General features: G+C 42.4%; 1 protein-coding gene across 12 annotated transcripts in view; it reads left to right on the top strand.

Moving 5' to 3' along the window:
* Positions 1–21,175, top strand: part of LOC101467845 (nuclear factor 1 X-type) — a 110,592-nt gene that overhangs the window by 79,376 nt on the left and 10,041 nt on the right. For 4 of the 12 annotated variants that reach the window (XM_076885024.1, XM_076885027.1, XM_076885026.1 and 1 more), the window contains 9 exons: positions 7,554–7,616; positions 8,513–8,587; positions 8,795–8,918; positions 9,384–9,419; positions 9,795–9,922; positions 10,737–10,811; positions 15,354–15,482; positions 18,600–18,769; positions 21,005–21,152. In XM_076885024.1, the coding sequence (XP_076741139.1) occupies positions 7,554–7,616; positions 8,513–8,587; positions 8,795–8,918; positions 9,384–9,419; positions 9,795–9,922; positions 10,737–10,811; positions 15,354–15,482; positions 18,600–18,769; positions 21,005–21,152 (948 nt within the window). The remainder of the gene's footprint in view (positions 1–7,553; positions 7,617–8,512; positions 8,588–8,794; positions 8,919–9,383; positions 9,420–9,794; positions 9,923–10,736; positions 10,812–15,353; positions 15,483–18,599; positions 18,770–21,004; positions 21,153–21,175) is intronic. The other 8 variants (XM_076885033.1, XM_076885032.1, XM_076885028.1 and 5 more) reach the window with 7 other exon arrangements.

The following is a 21,175-nucleotide window of genomic DNA, read 5'->3' as shown; positions in this document are numbered from 1 at the left end:
TAAAGAGCTTAGACTCAGTCTTCATCTAATGTGACTGGAGCCCAAATGGTTTATCACTTATATAAATGGCATTCTTGATGCTATGAACATCAGTAGTATTCAGCATAGATTTGTGCTCTCGCCTTCTACACACAGACATCTCTAAATTTTCCTTCAATTTTTTAATTGTTATGCAACTTAGAGGGTCACATCTCCAGATCCTTAACCATTTTTCTTTGAGCAACATCGTTGTTAAAATTGTCAGTGGTTCTCTTTTACACTGATCTTCATCCCTTCATCCCAAATCATGATTCCACCCGCCAGCTGATATTAACTCCATCACATCATCACTTATTTATTTTTTACCTCATGGCTTTTTACCCCTGTCTCATAACTTTCCACCATGCAGACTTTTTTGGAATGCATTTGAGGCCTAAAAAGTAGGCATTAATTTGTTCTTACAAATAAACTAAAGGTGTCCTGACAAACATTATATATCTTGTCTTCAAACTGTTTGGAATGACATACTGTACAAGTCAAAGTAAATTTAGAAACTCCTGCTGTATTTATTTACATTTTCCATACTGTTGCTCTTTCCAACTTGAGGTTGTATTTTGCTGTCTGCCTTTGGATACACTTCTGTTTCTTTAGCATTAAACAAGGAAAACCACACTTGTGAATAGTACAAATACAAAGATATAAATGGTTTCACCACTGAGCGCTCCGTAAACATTTACATAAATTCAGACGGGGCAGTAATAAAAAAAAAAAAGGTTAATGTTTGTGTGTTAAAATAAACACCAGACTGTGGCAAAAATATTCTCACATCTGCATAGTAAATACAGTATTATAAAGACCTCTGTGGGGGAAAAAAATCCCCTGTGTTTTGTTATTTTTCACTTTATCTGCATTCTTCTTCTTTATTTTATTTTTTTGGGGGGGGGAATCGGTGACTTAGAGTAATCTGACACGCTTCCCATACTGGCAAGATTAACAGAATGCATTGTTTCACAGGCTCTGATTTAAGGAAGCATGCCACGACGTGTGTGTAGATGCTAAGTCTGTGACTCATTTTCAGCTCAATACAGTAAACTTGTAGAGCGGGGCAATATGGGTTAAAAATCTTAAAACTTTGATCAAGCACTGTGGCTTACTTTAATGCCACAAGTGAATGACTTTACACATCTACAGGAAACTAACTATTCATGTTTAAACCCATAAATAAAGATTTTTACTACTTATATTTCCTATTTAACAGCACACATTACCGAAGTGTGTGTTGGCTTTTTCTCTTACAGTCAGAATTTCCTAAGTAAGTTATAGGCCTAAAACCTAAGGATTAGCATAACATATATTGTGGCAGCCTGGGAATAATCTTGCAAGTTTATAAAGTCAACATTTTTGGAAAAAACATGTCTCTGGAAACCCAGTGATGGAGAAACTTTGCAGTATACAAGAAATTGCACTGGTGGAGAGAAAAGGTGATGGTAGGATGAGAACAAGGATAAGTGGGGGAATGAGGAACAGAGGAGAATAAATAAGGAGTGGGGTATGTGTGGGCATCCAGCCAGCCAAATACCCTCCAAACCTCCACTTTGACTATCACCCTCTCCACTCGTTGCCTGCGACTTCATGCATCCTCTCTAGACCATAACCCGCTCCCTTTCCCTCTCCCACTTTTCTTTCGCTTCTCTTCCCATCCTCCATACCCCCAAGCCTTGTAATCCCTCCTCTCTGCTCCTCCCACTGCTCTTCCCCCTCACTCCTCTTCCCTCCTCCTCCCCGCTCGCTCCTTCTCTCTTTTTTTCAATCCTTCCCTTCGTCTCTCAGCATCTCTCTCTCCTGGGTCTTCTTGCCATGGTGCGGTGCTGCTGGCAGAGCGTGGGCGCAGGCGGCACACAGACGGGAGCACAGATGGGCAGCAAGCTGCGCAGGGCGGCCAGGCACACCTGCTCCACACACACACACGCGCACACATACACACACACACGCACACACAGAGCCCTACTCTCCCAACCCGCCTCACAGCCTGCCTGGCACAGTGGCACGGTGATACAGGGACACAAACACAAATACACACAGACACACATGTATACATATATAGATACATACATTTATTTGTGCATTCACATAAACAGTTGTGCGTGTGCAGATTTGTAATACATTTTGTATATGCCAGACGAACAGTGAGCATATATAGCAGCTAATTACACCATAGATTTGTCAGTTTCCGCTGACATTTTCGTTCTCTTATGACTCTTATTGATTCAAAGTTTGGCTTCTAAGCAACTTATAAGATTTTCCTCTAAGAGTAAAGATTTGTAAAGGTCACATTCACACTTTGGTTTCAGCACATGGGGATCTGGTTAAGACTTTTAGGACAAAAGCGTTTTTGCTCACATACAGAGATGTATACACTAAATAGCAGAAGTGATGAAGACTTATTAACACAGAAACAGAAATGTTCCCTCGTATGACACAGACTTAAATAATTAAAAAATGAAACAGAAATATATATATATTAAAATAAAAAGGGTAAAAAAAATAATAAAATAACATCCAATAAAAGAGCTGAGTGAACATCTGTGTGGGATAGCCGGGGGGATTAGGAGGGTTTGGAACATTTTAAGCGCATTAAGGATTAAAAAAAGGTCAGAATGTTTAGCAACATACCGATAAACCTCTTAAGCGAAACCCAATTGGGAGGCTGTACCGCGTTATCCTGTGTTTTGGGGAGGAGAGGAGAGGAGAGCTGAGGGGGAGGAGGAGACGGAGGGGGAGTGGTGGAGTTGACATTTGTTCCAACAAGGAGGGGAATCTCAACACATACTGGTAGTTACACACATGCATGCTCACACATATGGACACATGCTGGTTTGATGTGGCTACAGAGTACATTAGCTCACTTGTTGGTTTTCATGTTGATGTTGGCAGTGTGCGTGGTTGTACCGCACATACTCACAAATGACAAGCAGTGTTTATGAATCTGTCAAACAGCGATGTGCCACTGCAGAGCCCACTTGTTACTTCTTTCATTTTTGATCAGCAATGACCAGCAAGATGTATTTTCATTGTCAGGAGACGATATGAAGATTTGCGGTCTCTCACTGTTTTATGTCTATGTCAAGAGTATATCAATTAAAAAGAAAAAAATATAGGAATTGTAATATGGATTATTGAGTATTGATTTAAATGTTCCAAGCGAAATAATCATCTTGAGCAATGTCCTGACACGTTTCAGATTTTCCTCAAATCACAGAGGTCTAGTTAGTTTATCCGTCCAAAGGACTGATGAGCTTATGCCGTAGCAAGGCATCTGGCCACAATCCACAGTCGCTACTCCTCCTACAGTGTTGGTCAGAATTTAATCAAATGTACAAATGTGCTTGAGGTCAAGGTAACATGGTTCATTTTATAGACAATAAATTGTAACAGATTAAGCCTTTTTCTCTTTGGTTTAATTGCTTTTACAATCATTGGTGCCTCAGTTTTTACACCTTTGAGCACTTTCAGTTTGTTACTGACCCAGAGTTCTTTCAGGTGATGAAATTTGTAACGGAGTTAGTCCTCACTTGAGTACACACAGCTTTAGCGTCTTCCGATGACCAAAACAGTTGAAAAAGCCACTGAGCTAAAACCTTTATCCACATCTGTGGAACAGATGTTGGATTGATTAGTTGTTTGTTGGGGAGGATTCTTTAATAGATCCATTTGTGACCTTGGAGATTAACAGCGCAGGAGGTAATATTGGGGAAAGAGTGATTAGTGAAGAAAATTTAATAGCTTAGGAATTATTATAACTAATGAGGATATCATATGTTTTTTAAAAAAATGAGGAGAAGGAGAATCCTCCACTTGACCTCATGAAAATTAGGAGGAAAGCCACAGGAATTAGTGCTGGGTGTCAGAGAGATGGTAAGAAGGATTGCAACCTAGAGAGCACAGCCACAGTCAGATGCATGGTGCTGTATGTCAAAGCCATGATGAGTTGGGTAGTGTGGATTGTAGCGGAGTTGTAAGAGAGAAAATTTTGCAATCAGCAATCAGACAGTATAAAGAACCAGCACAGAGAGAAAGCAGATGCTCAGCTAAAACTCACTACACTATTTATTTATTTAAAATTTAAAAAATTATTATTTAAAATGATTATAAACTAATGATTAAAAATCCAAACAAATAATTAGCACTCATTTACTTTGAGAGTACACCAGCATTTAGTTGTGCAAAGTCAAGTTTGTTGATAACCAGCTCTCATTTTTAGGGACTTACGACATCCCAATTTACTCTTTACTTCCAGGATGTTGCACATAAAAGTGAAATCCAGGGGAAAATTTTAGTGCAAAGCCAATGTTTAGCTAAGTTTTAGTTAATCACTGTGATACTCACTTACCTAAATGGTTACATCAACAGTGATGGATGGGCTGAATCACATAAAGTCCGTCATGAATAACTGTATATATTTGTATATTCATACACTGTTATCAGAGTAGAGTTTGCGTGGGCTTCTCATGTGCACCATCAGGACACAATGCATACACTGTTTTTCTTTGTATGTCGTCTTTTTAATTCACTGGGTTCAAGCGGCTGCGGCGTAGGCTGAAAGGTTTGAAGTCAGAGATGGGTTGCTGGTGGAGGACGCAGAGGGGCATCTGAGGGAGGGAGTGGCTGCAGGACTCTGATTGGGGTTGCTGAAGGGAGGGCTTTAGGGGGCTGCGGTGAGAAGATAAGGGGCTGGATGCGTGGATGGAGGGTGTTGAGTGTAGAGTGGGGGGTTGTGGCTGCTGTCGTAGGCTGCAGCATGCACAGCAGTGATAACCAGACCTCTGTCTTACCTCCCTCTCGCCCTGTCCTCCTCACTCGTCTCTACAGCTTTATGATGCACTGTTGAACTCAACAGTGGCACCTATTTCCAATGAGTGATGTTGCGATGTGTTGTAAGCACAGTCTTAGTAGGCTAAAGAGCCTGAGCTCAGAGCAATAGAGCCACAGCTGTTGATAGCTTCAGTATCTATGTAGGTTATCATATTGTGCAGTTTGCAGAAAAAGATTTTCAAGAGCTGAATAAACTCTGTAGGTGGGAAAATAGTATTATCAAAAGTTCTTTGCTTAGAATAAAAAAGAATACATAAATAAGATGAAAAATCAGAGCGATAATAGGAGTCTCTGTATCAATCGGTCTCATATACTGTGAGAGTTGGTGTGCCCAAAGGCAGTCAAAACCTCAGGGTGATGTTGAGAACAGCTATCAGTTTTCCTGCTGCTACTCATATGTGCCTGTCAGCTCTTATCTATACCATGAGCCTTAGCTTTCACACCTTGACAAGAGCAGAACATGTTCAGGTCATGACAGGCCAACAATAGGCAATTTAAGACAGATGGGCAGAGTTTCCAAGTGCAGGATCTTTCCAGAATGTGATATGTCCATACTGAAAATCAGTTGTTCTCCATTAGCCAATAAGATTTGCAGAATATAATTTTAAACCAGAATATGGTATTATCGTTGTTAGGTAAAGCCAAATTCAGGTGATAAGAGCTTCCTGCTGTCACTGCGGTATTGCAGGATGGGCTGAACTTGTTATATTTGTTTAAAAAAAAACACCAATTGTGATTTCTGCCATTTATGCCGCAATTATTTGTAACATCTGTCAGGTGGCAGGAGCAGACTGGCTACAGAATAATCCTTCAATTAGTAACTTTCTTAATATCCTAAACAAACAGAACTGAGCATCAGGTGCCACACTTGTTACTGTAAATAATCAACCGTGGAAGCAAATATAAACACAGAACTGATTATGCATGTCAGTAGACATGCATAATCACACAAAACATGATAATAAGTTGTATGCGCCAATATGATTTCTTGAAGCAAATCCACCAAAGGAAATGTTGGTGTAGGAAAGAGGCTACGGACATTTTACAGTTTTTCAAAATTCATGCCTCACACGTGAATTTGTGCAGCTTCGTGGCGGCAGCCATGCTTTCTGTATTAGATTGTGAGATATCTGTAAAGCGTATTGTTCATACAGTAACGGTCCATTGCATCTAAGCGCCATATGCATAGTGTGAGAAATAGTGTTTACATTAATGTAGAGCCCTCCGGTGAAATACTACACAACGGTTAAAAAGTCCATTGAAGTGAGGCTGTTTTCTCCACAGCTTTCATTGGCCACCATATATGTTTACTCTGCGTGTGTACCTCAGTGTTTGTTCACGTGTGTGTACGTGTGTGTGTGTGTGTGTGTGTGTCTGAATGTGTCTGTGTGCATGCGTGGCGGGGGCGCAGCCTCGTATGTTTGGAGTGAGTGCCGTCAGTTAGCTGGAATGTGGCACTACCGCCAATGCTAAGATGGCTGCCAAGCTCTAAGATGGCTGCCAGGATTACACCCAGCCAGTGAGAGACACAGAAGAGCGAGACATTCTGCATGAAAAGAGAGGGGAAAAAGAAGCTCTCTTTCATTTCTGTGCTCTTTCTTTCTTTCTTTCTTTCTTTCATTCTCGCTCTTGTCTGTCTCGCCCCTCTCTCGGTGGATAAGCACTGCTTCGTAGGCAGCGAGACAGGTCTGTTATTGTTTCTGCTCAGTAATCTGTGGCTTAGTGTGGCTGCAAGGCAAGTGCTGCTGGCAGGAGTCTGTGTGCTCTGTTATCACCTACAGCCTGCAGATAAACACCTCCTTTAGCTAGCTTACTAGCTAGCAAAAGCCTAGCTAGGCCTGAATGGACGGCCAATGGCATGAGTATCCCACATCACACCAGTCCAGGAAGTGAACTTGGTCTCAGCCACCGGTCTCAAACACCCATGTGTTTTTCTTTGTGACTTGCACTTTTACTCCAACTATCATGTGAATGAAGCCTCAGTAGACCAGTCATAACAGATGTGCACAGCTGCACATATGTTAGGTTTGCGTTTTATGCGCTTGTGTTTTCTTTGTTATTATTTTATTTCAAAGGGACGAGCGTTGCCTCAATTTTATACAATTTTATACTCTGCGTCAAATCCCTCTGGACGAGCAGGCTGGCCTGGTCAATGTTATCTCTCGATCTGCATGTGTGTATTTATGTGTTTGTTCTTGTAAGGATTACAACATGTATTAAAGTATGAAGCAAAAATTACAGGAAGAAACAGATTGAGAGTGAGTGTTATGTGTGGTTATGTGTGTAAGGTGTTCTGTTTACGCAGACTAAATCCCTACCAGCAAGAAAGTATTAAATAGGATTAGGGAGAGGGATATGATTGCGTGGTTAGATACTAAATGGCATAGCAGCACAGTGTAAATCATCGCACCTTAAGTCTGGAGGGACAGAGGGAAACAGGAGAGAACAGTCTTAGATACAACACTGTCACACAAAAATGTGCGAATTCACACGCACATACATTCGCAAGATGTATACCATACCGCAGCACATACTGTAAGTCCCTCTTATTCCCTCTCACACCTGAAATATCACATTCTTGGCAACATGAACACACAGCTATGACTCATTGAGATGTTGCACGCTTACCAGTATGTTTTTATTAGTTTCTTAAGCATGCAAATCAGATAATAACCATTAGTCTGTCTCTATCCTTTTTGCAGAATCTGGACAATCAGACAGCTCCAGCCAACAAGGGGACACAGACATCAAGCCACCACCCAATGGTGGGTATATGCACAAGCACGTGCCTATGTTCAAACCCTCTTAAATTAGCGTTAATTTAATTTCACCGAGCTCATCAAGCTTCATCCACACTAATTAGTTTTGCTTTAAAACCGAACACCTGAAAATGCATAAGACATGACTGTTCACATACACTGACGATGAGTAGCATGATAAAAGGCAGAATTCAACTGCACAAAAGCTGCTACCAGCTGCTGAATGATTTTAGATGAATTCGCCATTGATACTCAAGGATGATTTGCAGAAACTGGTCATGTGGCTGTAACATGAAAAATCATCAGGCTAATCAGGCATCGAACACAGGTGTATTGAATCCGTGACATCACAGGTTCCCAAAATCAATTTCCAAACTAAAAACCACAGTTTTCAAACTTTTACCTGGCTCAGCAGCGTTTTCAGGGTCCTGATGCAGCAGAATAGTTTGAATGTTAGGTATAAACATGAAATTGCAGACTTAACAGGAGGGACGTTTTACAAACTGACCTGTTGAAACAGCAGCATCCTATTACAGTACCAGGATTATATTCAGTGAGCTCCTAAGGATGACCTGTTCTTTGTGCTTTATTGCGTTGTTCTTCATTTCTATGTGCTTTATTTTAAACATCTGAGATGCTGGGAATGAAAACACCCGAATTCATAAATTACACACTTTAATCTATGAATTCGGGTGTTTTCCCCGATGGTGTGGGCCCATACTTTAGTCCATACAGTGTAATTCAATTGCGTATTCCCATAGATGTTGCTCAGCAAACAGAGTTAGAGATGGAGTCTCCTGAGTTTCAGTTTAACATTTTTTGTGTTTTTGTGTGGGGAGGTGGGTTTTCCCAAAGCTTTTGCGTGTATTTGTAAAAGCTTGATTATTTCCTCGTCTGTACAGGCCACCTGAGTTTCCAGGACTGTTTTGTCACCTCAGGAGTGTGGAATGTGGCAGAGCTGGTCAGAGTGTCTCAGAGTAAGTAGAAAAACCAGATCACGACACAGACAAAATGCCTGCACATGAGTAATTACAATACAATGCATTTGTTTCCTCATTGAAAAAAAATCTACTGCAACAATGCAGCATAGCATTTTGAGCATATCCTCTTATCTCATGCTGGCATATTTCTCGCTTCCTTTTTCTTTTCTCCCCACATTCCCTTTATATTTGTCTCCTTGTCAGCTCCCGTAGCCACAGCGTCGGGTCCTAACTTCTCACTGGCTGACCTGGACAGCAGCCCCAGTTACTACAACATTAACCAGGTGGCTCTGGGGCGGCGCTCTCTCACCTCCCCTCCTTCTACCAGGTAAATACTCCCCACAGACATGAGTAGTGAAGGTTGTGCAGACGTACAGTATACGTTGCACAGGAAACATCATGGAGAGGTACGGCTGTCTACCATAAGTAGACCGTCTAGTGGGTGAAACCACCATGTGGCTTTAGCAGTTCTGCCTTGGTTAGTGATGCCAAGGGCAAACTTGAGGGAAGTGTGAAATCACAGTACTGTAATATTTACCAACCGTATATTGCTTGTTATCACAAAGATGGCTACAGTACACCATCTCATTGAAGTTTCTTGTTATGAGTGGTGTGCAGCTATGCACTACGAGTCCAGTCCCAGTCTTGGATTCTCTTTATATATGTGTATGTCTCTCAGCTAGCTGCTCTTGTCTTTATGAATGTGTGATGTCTCTTTCTGCTTTTTACTCTCTGGGTCTTTCTTAACCTTTTCTTTCTATCTTCTTACCTCTGTCATCTGCTGTCACTTTAGGTCTGAGGTGGAGTTGTACGCAAACCTTCCAAGGAGGTAGTTATAAACCTGAGCTTCATCTAAAAAATATAAAAGATACAACTTGGCGAGACACATGCACAGGAAAGCACGCACAAACACTTTCAGAAAGTCGTGTGTGACTGCCTCTACTTTCTGACTTTGCCTTCTCTTTCTTCCTTTTCCATTCACAGTTTTGACATTCATTGTGCTTTGTCTGCTCCAAGACTTTGTGATTTTGTTTCCCCTAAAATGCAAAAAAAAAAGTCTGTTTATATGAAAAGTTCTTACTTCTGCTAGGTGTTGTCCTTCCCATCATATATTTTTATTAAAAAAAATCCTACCTGCTCTCACTCTCTCCATTTATCCCTTCCACTTTTACTCCAACCACCAAATATCCTCTCGTGTCTGCAGCTCCACTAAGCGGAAGTCCTTAGATGATAGCGAGCTGGAGAGCCCCACAGATGATGTTTTCTACCCTGGGCGTTCGCCTGCTGCCAGCTCCTCCCAGTCCAGTGCGTGGCCTAATGACATGGAATCAGGTACCCTCCTACCCCACCCCACACCTATCCCTTGAAGCATCATGAAGCTTTTGCACTTTCTGCCTGATTTGCACCCCCAAGTCCAAACTGATCCCTCCATCTGACTTTGTCACTTCTCCCTACCGCAATCTGTTGCTGTCACTGTGGTGATGTACTCAGCCCTGGAGACCACTCATACACCTCCACTCACCTTTCTTAAGGCTCTGTGGCACAGTCTGATCACTCTACTTACAGATACACACAGTAGTTAATTTGCTCATGCTTAGTTAATATATTATTGAAAACAATGGCTGTGTTTGACTAGGATCTGTTTGTATTTAAAAGTTTGGTGTGAAACCATATACTCAAACACGTGAATATAAAATATGTAACCTTGAAACAGAAAATGTTTAAAGTCACATGTCTCGCATATGACAGAAATGCAAATACATGCCTTAATAAAAGAGAGATGAATAATAAAAATGACAATGCTAAATGCACCAAATATTTTAGTTTAGTGTCTCCATTGTTTTGGTAGTAATACTTGTGTCATTTAGCTCCGGACATTTTGCTCTTTATTCTACCTCCTCAATACCTGAACCCCTTTCTTGGTCACTTTTCTTCAAGCATTCATATGTTCTCACCCTCACCTTAACGCCACTATCATGCATACAGTTTACCTGATCTGTTGTCAATTATAAGTGATTCACAACCTCCATCATACACAAATGCTCACACTTAACTCTCTCTCTCTCTCCTGTCTATATATCTTCTCCTCTTTTTTCTCTTATTCTTCCCCTATCTCATTGTTAACAATACCCTTCTTCACTTTCAGTGCAGCACCATTTGGCGAGTGTGCAGGAGAGGAAGATAAAACATGAAAACGATGGCGTGCAGTTTCCTTACCATGGTTAGAACAACATTGATTACACTCATATTTATTTACTATTTATCAGCTTTTATGTAGCTCAGTCATTCCTCTGTGTGTATGTATAAGTGTGTGTGTGTGTGTGTGTGTGTGTGTGTGTGTGTATAAAATATAGATAGATAGATAGATAGATAGATAGATATACATACACACATTATGTGTTTGTGTGTTGCATAAATGTGGGGAGGACAACTATAGCATGCTAAAAGTGTGTAAAACTTTCATTTGTGTTTAGCTGTTTACTAACTGATGTCAATGATGCTGATGAAAGTTTCATTTTTTGTGGTGTAAAGTGCCAGGACTGTAAGGGAATATCCAGTTTTCTGTCATATTTATATAGTGTTACTGTGGTGGAGGGTCATAATAAACATGGGAAAAGTTCCATATAATTTGATCAGTCTGTGTGCAAATAATCCATGTGAGCCAAAAGAGCCAACTGTTCTGTTTTAGACAATTTTTTTCTTCCCCTTAGCTCATTTTTTGTGAGAGTAGATATCCCTAATATGCTCAGCTTTGAGCATATTTAAACTGACAAAGCCAGTTGGAAGAGGTTTGGCTTAATTGGAGGTGGTAGGGAGCTAAATTGTTTTATTTTAGTCAGTGGATGAAATGAGGGTGAGTATAAGATAAAAAAGCATTATTTTGAACTGTAAATCATGCAAAGCCACCCTAGTAGAGTCCAGGATAATACACATGGAGCTGGAAATGTGCACAATAGCTTCATTTAACTAACCGATTTCACCAGATTTCACCAGACTTACACTGACAACACCAGCAGGCATATTCAGTGGCTGCACCCACTCTGGCACTCACACACTTGCACAGTGACTCACTCATATGCATAAACACCCACACACAAGCGCAATGTACATAGACGACCACCCCATACTGGGACTCGCACACTTACAACCCCCCTCACATGCAGACGTTCACACATTTAAATACACGCGCTTATCATACTCCCCACCCCTGCAGGTGTTCAGGTGTCTGCCTTGCCTCCATCTCTCTGTTGCTCCATCCCTCCCTTGCCTCAAATCCCTCATTAGGACTCTTCTGTGGATCAGAGGTGTAAAACCCTTCCTCTTGCTCCCTAGTTCTCCCTTCAGCCCTTCTTCCCTGCGTCCCTTCTGTCTAATTGAAAATGTGTACAGCAGGAATAGCCCTGGGGAGGGAAAACATGTCAGAGGAGAAAAGGCGGCAAGAGAACCAGAAATTAGGCAAGTGTAAAAGGAAAAGTGGGTGGTGCAAAACAGAAGAGAGGAGAGAAGATGACTTTGGTACTCAAATGGTGAGAGCTAATGAGAGACAGGGGTTATCACGGTGTGAACTAGAGAAGCCAAGAGCCTTGGTTAGGTTTTGCCCCAGACTACTCTCACTCGAGCCTCAGCGTCTGCTCTCCTGCTCCTGCTCTACTTAGCTGTAAATGTAATTAAGAGGCTGCTCATCAGAGCCACAGCAGAGGTTCCTGCACGCCTTAGCGCACCAGAGCCTTACCTCCCAGCTTTTTCCTCTCTCACTTGCTCTCACTTCCTCTGTGTGTCTATGTGTGTGTGTGTGTATAGCGACACCCTTACTATCCAGTGCAGCAAACAGCCGTGTACACTTCCTAATGAGTTTGGCAAATAAGTGTGTAGAGTTGCATGCAAATCTGGACCGTTTCCCCAATTAATTTACAAAATCCAGGCGAAAAATTGAAAAGCCAAAAGCTTTTGTAATTGACGGGCTTTTTTTTGTGGATTTGGTAATCATTTTAAATCGTGGCTAGCACAAGAAGCACGAAGGGGAGAATGTGTGATATTTGGTAGTCTGTGTCTATTTAATAAAATATTCCACCTGCCATTGGGATTTCCTGTTCAGGTGGGGGAATGCAAACAAGCAGGCACACACACACACACACACACACACACACACACACACACACACACACACAAACAAAGGAACCCCACAGGTGCACCTCGCAGCCTGTCCATAGCACCATTTACTCTTCTTGACTTCCACTATAACCAACAGAGCCCACACAATCAAAGGCACCCAGAGATGTATGAAGACAGATTCAAATAGATCACACAAACACAGCTACATACAGATATCAGTTAGACACACATGCGCACGCACACACACTTGCACAGCTGAAGCTTGGTCCCAGATGGTGTTTCAATGTATGTGTAGCCTTGGGATCCATGAGGATGCTGGAGACATCTGCTCCACAGGGGCATAGAGGGTTGGGGGAGGTTAGTGGAAGCGATCGAAACAACCACGATTTCATATTAGTTCCAAATGATCGCAAATTTTTCCTAAGACACCAGAGACTTGTGGTGGTGGGAGCTTTGCTTGGTTCTTTGAGTTAAGTGTTACAAGCCCTTGGAGGGATACGGCTGGAGGTTTTGGACATATGCGTCTTAAATCACTGGAGAGAGGAGAATTCCCCAACTTTCCTTTACTTCTTTAAATCACTATCTCCTGTCTTTTCCAACTGTGTGTGAGTGCATGAATATGTGTGTGTTTGCGTCTGTGTGTTCTTCAGAGGCGCATCTGGTGGCAGGCCTGTTAGTGCAAAGAGACAGAAGGGTCATCATGGGAACGCTTGATTGGTTGCCAGTGAAATACTAAGGCTTGCCAGAAGAGGAAACAGTGCAGTTGTGGCACACACACACACACACACACACACACACACACACACACACACACACACACACACACGCACACACACATGCACACGTGCCAGATCAGACCATTGCATAGCCTCTGAAGTAATAAAATATTGTCTTTCCAGTCCCTTGCTGTTTACGACACTGCTATAACTTCCTATATATACAGATGTCAGTCTTCATCTGATCCTCTCTGTGGATCCTGGCTTTCATTTCTATAATTTGGATTCATTTTTTTACTTCTTAAATGAAAACCTACAAGATTGCTTCTCTGAAAATATAATTGTATAATCCACATGGTTCTGGTTTTTACACTTTCCTCTAAATCTCAGCTTTTCCTAGCTTTCCCCTCCGGTGCCTTTCTGTCTTTCAGTCTCAGCAGTCTGCTCTTATTTCCACCTTTCTCCCACCAGTGTGACAGTGTCATAGCAATCACTGCTAACTGCTGGTGTCAGAAGTGGGATCGGGGTTGTTTTCATGCTTGGAATCTGTCTGACAGTACAATACGCCCCCAGACTCCCGCTACATTTGGGTGGGGGGTTATATGTCTGCTAAAGACATAAATGGTTCACACATATTCACTCCCACCTGCTTGAGACTTAACTCTTTCACACAGGGAGGGAAGGTTTTGCACGCCCCCACACTCCCATAGACTTTCACACGTCTCCAGCTGGAGAACTGAGGAGGAATCATATTTAATGCCTTGTTTGATGCGGAGGGGCCACAGAAATAGACTACAAAACAACAGTCTAAAAAAGTTTAAAAAGAGAACAGTGTCGCACCACTCACTTGTTAGGAAGATTAGAAGAAAACTTAGAGAAGAAGAAATTAGTCTATTGTTTCAGCAGTTAAATAAGGCGGCCTTTCAAGTGTGTTGAGACGGGTGTGAGTGTGTGCTCGCGAGAGATAATAACCATACTAAACATCTTATGACATTCCAATTTCATACGTGTTGTCAGAGCAATGCAATAAAGAAAAAGACGCTTCTGCATTTTTCACAGGTTCCGCTTTGCTCTCTTGCTCCCTCACATATTTTCATGTCTCCCACGTTCTTCTCGCCTCTCTCGTTCTCCCTCTCCTCTCCCTCTGTCTCCCCTCTCTGTCCGTCTGCTTGTCTTTCGCACTCAGCAGCTGCCGTGTCCATACTGTACAGTGTGTGCTATTTCTGAATGAAGCTGTCTTCTCGTGCAGCCAGCCTGTGAGCTTTGCTGAAGCCAGACCACAGCTAGCTGACTCTGGCTGTATGGTGGCCGTGCTCGTACACAAAAACGCTACAGTTGGCACCTGAAAGAGAGAGAGAAACAGAAAGAGATGAGACAGAAAAACATACATTGGCACAGAAGAGATTATTATAGCTACAGATGTTTTTTGGCACTAAAACAAAAAGCCCAGATTCAGTTTGGGTTTAGGTATTTTTCTCCCTTTTTCCTTTGAAGACACGCACTTAGGTTATGAAATATTACTCAGGCCAAAGCTGGTAGTTGGGAATCCTGAAGTGTGTCTCTGAATTAATAATTACAGAATAGGATTAGGAAAAAAAGGGAAAAATCTTCTGGTCTTTTGAGTATCTTTATGTTTTGTGGTTGCAGTCCTCTGACAGACTCATTCAAGCGAGTCAATGGCCTACAGCCAGAAAGGACAGGGGGACGACAATGCACTGCCATCAACCAATGAGAAAATTTAACAATCTAATAAGAAAGTCGTCACTGTTCAAGTCCCCTTCAATAGGAATCAAACTGATTTTTTTTTTTAGTGTAGCCAGTCAAATAAGCAACATTTTGTTGATTAAAACAACCTCTCTCTTTTCCTCCCTCTTACCCCCACTTTTTTTTTTTTTTTTTTTTTTTTTTTTGTTGATCCCATTTTTTTTCGCCAGGACTGTCCTCGCCTGGTTCACTTAAGAAGCCGGGGAAGTTTGATTTCAACGCCCTGACTTCCCAGACGAGGTCTCCCCGCATGGCGTTCACACACCACCCGCTGCCTGTGCTGGCAGGAGTGAGACCAGGTGAGAGCCCTGCCATGACCCCAACAACTCAACCTTTCCCCTCCCCCTTTAAATCTGAAAAAGAGAGAGAAGGAAAGGGAGTGTCAAATCCTAGATTGCAGTATTTACTCCCCCCAAACTCATCCGGAGACAAAATAAATTCAGCTATCATGTGCCTGAAAATAAAAATCCAAAACGTACTTGCTGAGAAAGCAAACAAAACTTTCCAGTCTTACAGTTGCAACTGCTGAGAAGCAATATGCCTGCAGAGTTTCACCTGTTCAGTGTTACTGCTATCATCACGGCTTGGCATAAATTCCTCTCTCTCTCTTTCAGCCTCTCTCCATCCATCCATTTTTACCACCATCTTTGTGCCTGTGTTTATAATATTACCATCGCATGGTACCAGTGCTGCATCCATGCATTTGTGACTGATTTGCCTCTCATCTTACTGCTTCATGCATTTTGTCGTAACGATTGTAGAAGCCTTGCATTTAAACTGACAAAGCTGTTCACTCTGAAATAATGACCTTGACTGGATATGTAAACTTACCACCATATGGAGCAATCAATCAAGTGAAAGTGAAAATATATATTTTTGAATTTATTAAAAAAGCCAAAGACAGCAAAGAACCAGTATCTGTAGTGACGCTGCCTTTGCTATAGTGCACATTAGAGCCAGCCAGTGCTTCTTTGTTTGGTTTTCCTTCTTTTTACATTTAGACTTACACTGAGGTTGTATTTTTGTTCTTTAAAAGATATGTTTGTTAGTTCTCAGGCGCAAATGCAGATTAAAGAGATTCATAACAACTTAGAAGCCAGCAAGGGAACTGATAAAGTGTTTGAACCCATGTAGTTGCACAGGTGTACAGTGTAGCGGGTAAAATTCTCAAAGTAACCTCCAGTGTTTCCAAGGTCTTGTTTTAATAAAGGCGCTAAGGGGAAGTTGTCCTCGTAAGAGCTTTTCAGTCCTATAGGGTAACCGACATGGTTTGTTCATCTCGAGTCAGAGAATTCCCGAAGTCTCCAGGATCTCAAGTTTGCCAACAAGTCCCCGCAGACTGGTCTCACTTTTCAAAAGAATAAATATGTCCTCCTCTCCCTGTCGCTCCCTCTCATTCCATTTGTCTCTCAAAGGGATGGATTGGTCCGCTGCCAAACCAGACCTGCCATGTAAAGGTCATTTGGACTCATTGCCCTCCATGTTGAAACGTATTGAATTTTACTTGCGGAGCTCCCCAAAGTATATTTAGATAATATAGTCCTGACTGGATCTGGCAGCATTAAGCCAAGTTGTTTATCTGCTCAGAGCAGTCTCATAGCATCTAAAGAATCCAAAACACCAGATTGAATTTTGAATTGATTTCTAAAATTTCCTCCTGTTTTGCGCACGAGGTGTCAGGGACTAGCTCAGCTTTCTTTGTTTCTCAACTAACTTCATGCACTCTCCAAACTGCGTGTATGTATGTCTGTGTGTGTTTGTGTGTTAGACAGTTGGCGAAAGGTTTTCATGTAATAGAGAGGCTGTAATGAGGCGGCGTAGAGAGATTGTGTCGTGGTGCGTTTGTGCACGTACACACTGATGCACACAAGCGCGTGTGTGTACATTTACACTCTTGTGGAGGACTCTCTGTGCTAAAATGGCTGCCATCCAAATGGAATGTCCCTCGGAGGCCTTGGTTCTATAAAGAGACTGGAGGATGTCGGGAGGGAGGGAAGGAGAGGGGGATGAAAAGAGAGATGGGGCTAGAAAGGAATGGGGGGGAAAGCAGTTATCAACCATGGTTTGCCTTGGATGGGTTGAAGCTGTTAACTCTTGGTGTATAGGTCTAGCGAGTGTGGCTGCTCAGGGGTACGAGCGAGATGGTTTACGTCCTGTTTTTGGCTCCAGACTCACATGGAGAGCTGCCAGATTAACTGTTGCCTGATTATATTAGTCTGGAGTGTCGGCCATTGTGGCAGCGATTACACACAGACACACAACAATATACTGTATGTAAAAAGACACACGCAAGCTGCACCAGACACGGCAACCCATTCATATGCATACACTACAAAACTACACATACTGACATGGAAACACACACACACAAAAGAGAACCCACAGGCACGGTGCTGACACAAAAAGGCTTGAACATCAGTTTCACCAAACATGGAAACTTTGAACTTCACTTTGTGAGTACAGTATCCACAAGAGATAGTAGGTGACAGACATAATCACAGATGCTTGTACGCCAGACTCCCCTCACCTAGCAGCTTGCCTCTTTAGTTTGGTGTGCCAAATTGCCAAAGCCATAGAATCACAGCAGACAGGACAGACAGTGGAGCCTAGATTGTGAATGTGTGTGTGTGTGGTTGGCTGGCTGGCTGACTAATGTCTCTGGGAGGTGTTTTGTGGTCGGTTGGGAGCAGAGGGGAGATTCTCTCTCAAGCTTCAAACTACTGGGCAGAACCGCACAGCAAGGATACGCTGCTGATTGATTACACATCACTGACAAGCAATAAAACAAAAGTGGAAAAACCCAGTGTGTGTGTCCGTGTGTGAGTGTGACTCTGTCATACCCGAGCAGTTTGTGTGTGTCTGTGTGTGTGTGTGTGTGTGTGTGTGTGTGGGTGAGAGAGAGAAATGAAGAGGGAGCAGAAGGCAGAAAATACTGTAACACACTAGCGTTTATGTGGCTGTGAAACTGTGTGTGTGCATGTGTTGTGATGCCAGGCTTACCAGAGGTACAGAGAAATCTAGTGGGCTGATTTATAAAATGAATGGGACCAGATGTTGCTCAATAGCCAGGGATAATGCCAGTCATTTGTAAGCAGAAACAGCTTCAGTCAGTCAACCACAAGAGTGTCACAGCTATTTTCTGCGTTAGGACAATAATGGGGCCTAAATGACAACTTGGACATTGATGCCAGCTGTCTTAGCGCTTAGTTAAAATATATGCATGTTCATGTTAGCATAGGTGTCGTAGGTGTGCATGTTCATGTACTCTCTATCATAGTGTGCTGTATTTGTGTAGAAATACAACAGAATGACCTTAAGCTCACTGCATTTGTTTTCCACTTTCGGTCTCTCTTCTTTTTATGTTTCTCTTCCTCCTCCCCTTTCCTTTCCTCTCTCCTATCTACTTTTCTTCTCAGGGAGTCCCCGTGCCTCAGCCTCAGCCCTGCACTTCCCTTCCTCCTCTATCATCCAGCAGTCCAGCCCGTACTTCACCCACCCCACCATACGCTACCATCACCACCAGGACCCGCTTAAGGAGTTTGTGCAGTTTGTCTGCACCGACGGCACAGGCCAGCCCAGCGCACAGGTAAGTTTTCTATGGATCCTGCAAAAGGAGGGGCAGTGCCTGAAGGATGGTGTGCTACATTAGTTTGGAAAACAAACTACTATGAAATATTATTAAAACTGGTGTATTTATTAATGGAAGTTACTGAAGAGGATGTAGTGCAAACAAGTAAATACACAGAAGGTGCAGTAAGCCAAAACCTGCATACAGAACAATCTTTATGAAGTGAAACGGCTCCACCAGGGATGGTCGCAGGGCAAATCAACAGGAGGAGGGGGCCAGATGTGCTTAATCAGAAAAAACTCAGCTGGAGGAAATTATGGGGGAAGACGCCAGAGCACATTTTCATCACAGGCTCAATATAATATAATGCCATGCCTTCTCCCAGAATTGGAAGATTATGCCCGTCTGAAATGTTCAGATGGGGAGGGGTCTGTCAGGAACAGAAGCCTTTGTAGCGTGGCCGGCCATATTGTAGGTATGCACTGGGTTAAACGTTTACTTTAGAGAAGCAAGGCTGAAAGCTTTGGCGAGACCAGATTTGTAGACAGATCAAGATTAATTTTGTTTGGAGAGTATCCTTGGAAGAAACCAGAAGTAGATATTTAAAGACTACATCTGTGCTCCAGTAGTGATTTATTGATTGTCATCCTTTGTGACATTCCTTTACTCTCCAAAACTCTCTCTAGAGGTAAATGCCCCTTCGCAGTATGCCACGATAATTTTCTTGGCATAATGTGTGCCGTTGAGACCGAGTAATATACACCAACGAGCCACAATATGTAAACCGGTGAAAGGTGAACTGAATATTATTTATTATTGGATTACAATGGACCTGGTATATAAATGTTGGGATATATGTGAGCTTCAGAGCTAGACCATGGAAGAAGGTGGCCAGATGTGTGTCAGTCTCTTGACAATGCACGACAGGAATAAGGCAAGTTGGTGGAGGCAGTGTGGCGGTCTGCTGGGACATCTTGGATCGTGTGGATGACGTCTATGAATATTGTTCAGAAATGGTTTGACAAATATGACAAAGAGTTCAGTGTGCTGACTTCACCTCCAAACTCCTCAGATCTCAATTCAGTCTATGTGGGATGTAAAAACTAGTTTGATCCATGAAGGCTCCACTTTTTAACTTACAGGACTTACAGCTTTCAGCTCCCTTAATACACAGAACAGTTTCTGAGGTCTAGATCTGGATTTGCTATTTTGCTGGCACGAGTGGGAGGTAGACGGTACTAGGCCCGTGGTTTTAATGTTGTGGCAGATAGTTAATAGATAATAATATAATAGATAACTACTTTTCAATTATCTATTATTATCTATTTAGCATTTTTGTATATGAGAGTAAAATGCTAAAAAAAAAAAAAGTCACACTGCAGAAGGATTTAAAAGATGATTACTGAAACACACCAAGCTGTGGGAGCTAGTGTGCAGCTGTAGATGGAGAAGAAACTCATTGCAGAAGCTGAAGGGGGGATTTTTGGGGACACAGCTGAGCCTTTTTAAAGTGCCGTGGGTCTAATTAGGTGAAACTTTAGTAAAGGGTGATACCCAGATGAGCTCCCCAATAACAATCCCATACTCACTGTGCTGAAAGCTACAGATACAATCAGCAAAACAGAGCATACAGCTGGTCTTTCAGAGGTATTTCTGAACTATTCTGACACATTAAATAAGGTACTACTGTAAACCTCTACTGCAAACTTGGCTTTTTATATTAACTTCCTCAAGCCCTTTTTCATGACCTATTATCCTTTGTTCACGTTACTTCACACTCTAAAGAAACAGTAACATCTTTTTTTATTGCATCTGCACTACATGATGGACAGGCACGCAAGCACCAAGACATCTTGTACACATTGCTGATTTTCTCCTTCTTGCGCCGCAACGACTTCCCTTAACAATCCCTCACTGTCCCTCATGGAAAACTCAGTTTTTCTTCTCCCCCTGTGTGTGACGATGTTCATCACTTTTCCACATCTTATTTTTTTCACTACTTTTGACCAGACGGCAATATTTTTTTGTTTTGTCTTAAAGCTATGTGAGTCTCCCTCAACCCTGTGTGCAAGTATGGGTGTGTTTTAGTCTGTCTGTTTGGATTCTGTATGGTTTTGTCTGTATATGAGTCTCCAGTATTTAAATGGGGCTCTGTCTGTGTGACTTTGTGTTGTACGTGTGTGTCTGGCTTCCTATATACTGTATATTCTCGGGGTGTGTCCTGCTCACCCTGTCTGTATGGTCCATCTGCAGCCTAATGGAGGTGGCCAGAGCAAAATGCCGGGCTCCTTCCTGCTGCCCCCGCCACCCCCGGTGGCTCGCCCTGTGCCCCTCCCCATGCCCGACTCTAAAACCATCAGCACGCCGACTGACGGCGGACTCAGCTCACCCGCATCTCCGTGTAAGTCACTCCCCACTCCCACT

This window comes from Maylandia zebra, linkage group LG6 (assembly GCF_041146795.1).
Source record: "Maylandia zebra isolate NMK-2024a linkage group LG6, Mzebra_GT3a, whole genome shotgun sequence".
NCBI classification, from domain to species: Eukaryota; Metazoa; Chordata; class Actinopteri; order Cichliformes; family Cichlidae; genus Maylandia; species Maylandia zebra.
Note: the sequence above shows the minus strand (reverse complement) of the source record. Positions and strands in the feature narration are given on the sequence as shown.